Here is an 8,443-nt window from a genome sequence, read left to right as displayed (position 1 = left end):
ACAGATTAAAATGACAGCACAGTGACATGTCCACTTGTTACTTGTTTTTTGTCTCCCTCTGCTGGCGCTTTGGTGCGACTGAATTTATGGGTTTAAGCACAATGAGCATTGTGTAATTATTGACATCAACAATGGCGAGCTACTAGTTTATTATTTGATTGAAAATTTTACAAATTTTATTAAAACAAAAACATTAAGGGGGTTTTAATATAAAAGTTCTATAACTTGTACTAACATTCATCCTTTAAGAACTACAAGTCTTTCTATCCATGGATTGCTTTAACAGAATGTTAATGCCATCTTGTATATCCGTCTTGTGTCTTATTTTTCCATTCCAACAATAATTTACAGAAAAATATGGCATATTTTATAGATGGTTTGAACTGCGATTAATTACGACTCATTAATTTTTAAGCTGTGATTAACTCGATTAAAATTTTTAATCGTTTGACAGCCCTAATTTTAAGCTTTCCAGTGATGTATCACACATGCATATCGGACAATTTTGAAAGTTGGCCAAATTGGGGGTGTCAGAGCGGAACTTCCAAGTCACCTGAGTGTTTTCCTGAGTGTGAAAAAAATATATTAATCAACACCATTTATGTTTCTGAAACGGATTTTGATTATCACACACCCCTAAATTGCGTGGAAACCTTTTTTCACATGGGCTCTTTTTATTTAAGTCTTGCAATAGACATTAAAACATATGCAACAAAATAATTCAACAATATTCTTTAATCATTATTATACATTTCAACATGTTGTACCTGCTTTTTCTTCTGAGCTTTAATTTGCATTGGTAGGTCAATTAATCTACAGGTCTTTGTTTGTAGGTTTCATAACCCATCTAAAAAATATGTATGTTCTTGAATAAAAAAAAGAATCCAAACGCAATTTCCTACTTTAAACTGTGTCAACAGTTTTACAAGATTTGTCAACGTTTTCTATTCTTCACATGACTGGATTTGAAACATTTCTTTTCCTAGGAATGGCACACTGCACCTCGCAAATTCCGAGCATCAACACACACATAAAAAAAAAACAACAACAACAACACACTCTTAAACGACACTGAAATTGTGTAACACAATATAACAAAATGGCTTGAAGTTATTTGTCCATCATTGTCCATTTTATTCCCCTCCGTCTAAAAAAGCTGCGTTTGGGGGCTGACGTGTGGGGAACAGCGGTTCGGATTGGAGGGGCGTGGGTTCTCCTTGATAAGTGGGTCATCTCCTAAACCTTCGAAAGGGCCTGCTGTGTGATTTAGAGTAGGGCTCCCAGCGCTTCCTCTCTGGCGGCTTGTTATAAACGTAGGCGGACGGGCCCGAGTACTCCTCGTCTGGATTCGCCTCCATCATCTGCAGCTTGGCCTCGATGGCACGGATCTTAGCACTGGTACTTGACGGGAGAGGATACACATAAAAATAAATAAATAAATGACAGGAAGTCAGCAGGCTTAAAGGGAAATGAGTGTCAATCTTATGAAAAGTCGAGGGATGTTAAATGGACGCTCTGGAAGGTGCAGGTGAGAGGAGTAAGAACAGGGAAGAGATGATGTGTCTGCGCGGATATGGAGGAAGACTGTGTTTTCATTTCCTCTCATGCGAGGTGTGAAGAGAGCCATTTCAAGTCCGCACTAGAGTCCAAGTGCGCAGTCTGTCCTGAGAAGAGCTCTCGAGATGCATGCACCCAACGCTAGGAGACATCTCTCACCAACAAGAGCCCTATCTTTGCTTTATTTACAATGGCTGCGCACATGGCGACGATAACTCACGAAGACAATGGCCGCTCCCCATAATAATAGGAGGACTCGTCGACGTGAGTGTCGACCTGCAATTAGATGATCATCGACACGGACAGTGGCAGTCTCGTTTTGTCATCAGAATGCTTTTGTATGATGATGAGGTCTTGTCTATAGACAGACCCTAGCAAAAAGTATGGAATCACCAGTCTCGGACCAGCACTCACTCATAAATTTTATTATGTGGAACAAACTCAGATAAAAAGCTTGAAAAAATAATGAATAAGTTCAAAAGTGCAACCCTTTCGCATTCAGAAACACTAAAAGAAATGGATAAAAAAAAACATTGTGGTGGTCAGTAATAGCTAATAGTTAATGGCGTACCGCACGCAGGCTATTTTTAGACTGTGACGCCGCATCGTAAAGCGGAAGTAAAGCCGAAGTGGGACATTTTTGACCCGCCCTCGCATAGACACAACGTAATTTGTGCTACTTTTCTCCGGTAATCTTTCAAAAACGAACATGCCGATCACGCATTGCTTTTTTGGAACTTGTAGAAACGACTCTAGACATTACGACACATGAAGGATGTTTTCTTCATACATTTCCGGAAACTAAAAACTCAGGAGGAAAAAATGTCAAGACCGAATCAACTTGCGCGGACTTTAACACCAGCTCGGTGAATCCATTCACATTTCATATGCAGTAAACATTATTTTGGGTTGACATGGTCTTTCAGAGGACAAAGAGGTAAGCCATTTTTATATTTTTAACTTTTTTTTTTTTTGCGTAACGTTGTGCCGTACTGCTTCTGACAATGAATGACCTGAAAAGAATTACAATGGTATCTGACTGCCAGTTACTGTTTCTGTTATAACAAAAAAAAAGAAAAAAAAAAAAAGAAAAAACAACTTTAGTAAGGGGGAAGTGTAAATAAATTATAGAATTAAGATGTGTTATCAATGAAAAAATTAAGTGTTCGTTGGCTGTCACTGAGCAGTGTTTGCGATCGCTACACAAAGCTAACTAAATTGCCCCCAAGAACGGTAAGAGACGTTGGACAACCAGAGGATATATAAGAAAGACAGGGCTGATGGTAAAGGATAGCTTGTTGAAACAGGAGAATGTCATTGTCAGTCGCGTCGATAAAAAAGCTAAAGCTATGCTTAGGTTGGCTCGTTTTTTTTTATCTTTTTCAGCCTTCGACACTAAAGCCATCTCTTTAACTGAACATTTTTATGTTCTTCCACATCTTTGCCAGTCAATTTGGCACCAGGCACTTCATTTTCGGAGAGAATTGGTAGGTTTAGCTCTGTAAACATCTCCTTCGTACATGATTCCCATTCATTTCCTATTAGGGACAAACGGTGGCTTGTCCCTACTTAGCAACAGTAGCTAATGTCATTAATATTAAGGGTAAATGGTGTTATACTTTATAATGAGCGGAAGTGACGTGTTGCTTGCGGTACGCCATTGTATGGATGTGTGTATGTGTGTGCTGTTTGACTGGGCCCCTACTAAAAGCTTTAAATAGCTTATTCGGAGTGTCCCTTTCATGCATCTTGTCAGATGAACTTCTTGTATATATGACCATGTTCTTGTGAGTACCATGATACGATGGGTGAATAAACTTAAACTGAAACAGTAAATGTTACTTTTATAGAGCAAGTGTATGGAAATATACCGTATTGGCCCGAATATAAGACGGGCCTGATTATAAGACGAGCCCCTCTTTTTCCAGACTCAAGTTTGAAAAAGACTTTTTGAACACCAAATTAATTTTTATACAGAAAATAATGACAGTACATCCAAAACAAATGATTATAACAATACATTTTAGAGAAAAAGCATGTTATTTTACCTCATTCAAATCTTAATATCTGAACATCTAAATATGTAAAGTAAAGTGCAATCACATTCGTAAATGAATGGCTTCTGCTTTTTGAAATGTAAATGAACCAATCTAGTGATGAGCTGAGATCTGTCATGACTGAAGATCGCTTCAATGATATCTGGAACCATCTAGCATCATGAATGGGTATAATGTCTAGACCGCGAATATAAGACGACCCCCTCTTTTTCAGTCTTATTTCAATGCAGAAAACAGTCTTATATTCGGGCCAATACAGTATATGGAATCACTCCATTCTGAGGAAAAAAATATGGAATCATGAGAAACAAACAAAGAAATAACAATCAAAACACATCTCTGGTATTTAGTAGCAACACCCCTGGCTTTTATGACAGCTTGCAGTCTCTGAGGCATGGACTTGATGAGTATTCTTCATCAATTTGGTGCCAACTCTCTGACTGCAGTTGACAGATCATCCTCGCAGGTCAACCATTTTTTCAATTTCCACCACAGGTTTTCAATAGGGTTGAGATCTGGGCTATTTGCAGGCCATGACATTGACTGGATGAGTCTTTCTCCAAGGAATGCTTTAACAGTTTTAAGCTCTGTGGCACGATGCATTGTCATCTTGGAAAATGATTTCAATATCCCCAAACATATTTTCAATTGAAGGGATAAGAAAGCTGTCTAAAATTTTAATGTAAACGTGCATTTATTGAAGATTTAACCACAGCCATCTCCGCAGTGCCTTTGCCTGACATGCGCCCTCATATCATCAAGGACTGAGGGAATTTTGATGTCTTATTCAGGCAGTCATCTTTGTAAATCTCACTGGAACGGCACCAAACAAAAGTTCCAGCATCATCACCTTGTCCAATGCAGATTCTTGACTCATCACTGAAAATAGCCTTCATATAGTCATTCGCAGTCCATGATTGCCTCTCCTTAGCCCATTGCAGTCTTGTTCTTTTCTGTTTAAGTGTCAATGATGGTTTCCTTTTAGCTTTCCTGTATGAAAATCCCATTTCCTTTAGGCGATTTTGCACAGTTCTGTCACATTCCTTGACTCCAGCTTCCTCCCATTTCTTCTTCACTTGTTTTGTAAATCTTCTGTTTTCAAGACATATGGCCTTTAGTTGTTTGTCATGACGTTTGGATGTCTACCAGTATGCCTAACTTAAACAACCTTGCCATGCTGTTTGTACTTGGTCCAGATTTTTGATACAGCTGACTGTGAACAGCCCACATCTTTGTCAACCATACGTGTAGCGTTACCTGTTTCAAGACGTTTGATAATCCTCTCCTTGGTCTCAAGAGACATCTCTCGTTGGAGCCGTGATTCTTGTTTTTAACTGCTGACTAACGAGCAGATGTAATCTGAGGCTGACATGCAGCCCCGTATCATCAAGGACTGAGGGAATTTTGATGTCTTCTTCAGGCAGCCATCTTTGTAAATCTCACAGCACCAAACAAAAGTTGCAGCATCATGGAAATTGAAAAAAAATGGTCCACAGCAAGGCTCCGACCTGCAAGGATGATCTGACAACTGCAATCAAAGAGAGTTGGCACCAAATTGATGAAAAATACTCATCAAGTCCATGCCTCAGAGACTGCAAGCTGTCATAAAAGCCAGAGGTGGTGCTACTAAATACTACAGATGTCTTTTGATTGTTATTTCTTTGTTTGTTTCTCATGATTCCATATTTTTTTCCTCAGAATGGAGTAATTCCGTATATATATCCCTGCACTTGCTCTATAAAATCAACATTTACTGATCACCACAATGTTTTTCATTCATTTCTTTTAGTGTTTCTGATTGCTAAAGAGTTGCAGTTGTTTTTCAAGCTTTTTATCTGAGTTTGTTCTACATGATAAAATGTCTGAGTGAGTGCTCGTCCGAGACTGCTGATTCCATACTTTTCGGTTTGGCCGTGGAAGATTCGAGAACGATTCACAAACATCCAAATTCCGATTATTGAAATATGTCAAGTAAAGCGGAACTAATACACAGCGCGGCCTACGGGACGCATTGAGAAACTGACCGCATTGTGTCCCGAAAGTAAAAATAATACTTGTCATAGACCCGGGTAATGCCAATGCTCAACTCAGGGCTTTAGCTCAACTCATGCCGCTGGATAAAAAACACAAGAATACCTGACTGCTGCTGACAGCCGCTACAACCTACGTCAATGTCGTTTTACTGGAGATAATAAGACATCATATGTATATAGAACTAGATGCAAAACGACAGACTCGACTGCGTTAGCAACATTGAAGTATTGAAAACCAGATGCGTTAGTAAACAGCTGCCATCTTAAAGCAGGAGACTTCCCTAGTAGGCTGTTGTGAACCTTCCAAGCGAACCTAATTAACTTTTTATCTAAAATACTCCTAAATTGGCCAAATCATGACTTGAATCTATCTTCAAAGCAGATTTAAAACTTTCACATGTTGAAAGTAGACAGAAGGGAAATTATGGAATAACGGGAGCAATTTTAACAACTTTAACAGTTGATTCGCAAAATTAAATGAATTGCATGTAGTCTAAAGCTGCTGATACAGAATGGGGACTTGAGTATTTTATTTACTGTTTTAAAATGTTAACTTGATACTGAAATAGTCGTTTATTTAAACTTGGGAGGCTTTTTATACAATTTTTGTAACTAATGCACGAAACATTAAAAGCATCTAATAGCTTGGGGGGTTTGTGAGATTTTCCACTGAGGTTGTTTGTGTGTTTTACTTTTTTGTTTGTTATTTATAATGTTTTGTGTTTGTCACTGAATAAACAGGTCAGTTTCTTGTTACCAACCGTTGTGTGTTATTCAGACTCACCTAATTCAGCTGGCTAGTTGTTATCAAGAGTACTAAAACCTTTTTCAACATGAGTCTGACAACTAAGTAAGGAGGCTAAATAACTTTAAACTTTAACACATGCTCAGATAGGCCGGTATCGGTATCGGCCAGTATCGGTATCGGATCGGAAGTACAAAACAATATTGGTATCAGATCGGAAGTGCAAAAACCTGGATCGGGACATCCCTAGTCTTAAGTTCACAATTTTCTTATCGTTTGTGTAGTTAGCACCCATTTTAGCAGTGTTTGGTCGTGTCACTCATGTGACGTGCTGCACCTCAATGCGCACCCCTGCTCTCAGCGTTTGGAGCGATGTTCCACTCAAATTGTAATAAAGCACTAACAGTGTTTGTGCGACTACATTTAGGAAGAGTTAAGCACAGATTTAGCCTGGCTTCACAGTTTTTTTTCCCCTTTTACTGCTGGTCCTCCTTTTGTGATAAAGACAAATGTCAAAATGGTAACTCATTTGTCGCCAACAAATGTTATCGGGATCGGTCGGTAGATGAATTTTACCCCTAATCAAATTTACTGGCCTATTAAGCACTCGCTTGCTCATATTCTTACACACTGGCAAACTATGAAGCTAGTATGAAACATGTCCTTACAAGGTAAAATGTGCTTGTGTGTGTGCTCAAACAACCTGAGGTGGTTTGTCATCAAGGCTCCGTCGGCTCCGACGCCGCTGCTCGACGGTTCTAAGCTGGAAGGCATGGTCTTGTCGTTACGGAAACCTTCAAACCTCTGCAGGTGATGAAGAAGATGATGACGGTACCGGTGGCCAAAAACCAAAGAGATGGGCACAAATAGAGATGGAAACAGAAACATGGACAGATGGAAAAAGACAAAGCAAAGAGGTGAAATAACTCTGAGGAATGTAAGAGTAGTAAAAGACAAAGTAGGACTTCATATAGCATTTAGTAAATAAGTACAGAACATGCAGAGAGAGGAGCGTGCTGAGAATTAGACTCCCCAAATGAGAGCCCCCTGCACTTATTTTAAGCAGCTCCACTAGCCTTGTGACCTACAAATAAAAAAGACAAAAACATATATACAGTATGTCACGTGACAGGTGGAAAAAAAGCCTTCATAGCCACACCCCCCATATTGACTAATTTCACAACAAAGTCAAGCAATCTAAACAGATTTGATAGATAGATTGATAGACGGATAGACAGGATTTAAAATTATGCTCTGACCAACGGCTGCTATTGACGGCGATAATCCATTTTTGACTGGGAGGCTGCAAATGGACATTTGCTCATTCGCACCTCCCACTCAAAATGGATCGGACGTCTATCGCCGTCAATGACAATAAGAGCTAAACATGTCAGAAATTACATTTTTAAATAATTGAATCGAATTGTAAACATGTGCCACTAACCTTCATTAAGCCTAGCAGAACGCATTTAAAGCAACACTTGGTAACTTTTCAGTTTTGGTCGATTTTAGCGACGCCAGTGGACAAAAGCGGTATTGTTTTGCATCAAGGAAGACTGCATTTCCCACGAGGACCAGCGCACACCCGCACAGAGTCATAAAATCATCAATCAATCAATCAAAAATCAATCTCCCGGTTGTCTGGAGATGGATTAAACAAAATTTCTGTTTCCAGCTGCAGTGTGAAGGATGAATAGAAATAAGGTAATGAATCCAGTTGTGGGTAAACAATAGAATATGACGTTTGCAACCGTGTGGCTAGTGTGGTGTAGTGTTGCTTTTAACCGAGAATCGAGACTGTTTTACGTCCATATCTATAAAAAATTCTGGGATTTAAGCATTTATTCAAAAAAAATTTTCAATGCAAAAAGCTTGCCACAGTGACTTAAAGACTAGCAGCACATTTGACATATTTATGTAAAATAAATGCTAACTGCCCGTTTTTTTTGCTTTTAACCAAGAATCAAGACTGTTTTACGTCCATATCTATAAAGAATTCAAGGATTTAAGCATTTATTCACAAGAATTTTCTACGGAAAAAGCTCTTTGTG

At 38.9% G+C, this 8,443-nt stretch overlaps 1 protein-coding gene across 2 annotated transcripts in view; it reads right to left on the bottom strand.

The window, feature by feature from the left end:
- Positions 1–479: 479 nt before the first annotated feature.
- rbm18 (RNA binding motif protein 18) overlaps positions 480–8,443 on the bottom strand; it is a 33,562-nt gene continuing 25,598 nt past the window's right edge. Inside the window, exons 5-6 of one of the 2 annotated variants that reach the window (XM_057819411.1) lie at positions 7,096–7,196; positions 480–1,401 (exon numbers count right to left, since the gene is read on the bottom strand). In XM_057819411.1, coding sequence (XP_057675394.1) covers positions 1,230–1,401; positions 7,096–7,196 — 273 coding nt within the window. In that variant the 3' untranslated portion in view covers positions 480–1,229. The remainder of the gene's footprint in view (positions 1,402–7,095; positions 7,197–8,443) is intronic. The other variant, XM_057819412.1, reaches the window with a different exon arrangement.

The sequence above is a fragment of the Corythoichthys intestinalis genome, chromosome 17, assembly GCF_030265065.1.
Source record: "Corythoichthys intestinalis isolate RoL2023-P3 chromosome 17, ASM3026506v1, whole genome shotgun sequence".
In the NCBI taxonomy this organism is placed as follows: Eukaryota; Metazoa; Chordata; class Actinopteri; order Syngnathiformes; family Syngnathidae; genus Corythoichthys; species Corythoichthys intestinalis.
This window is presented reverse-complemented; position numbering and strand designations above follow the sequence as displayed.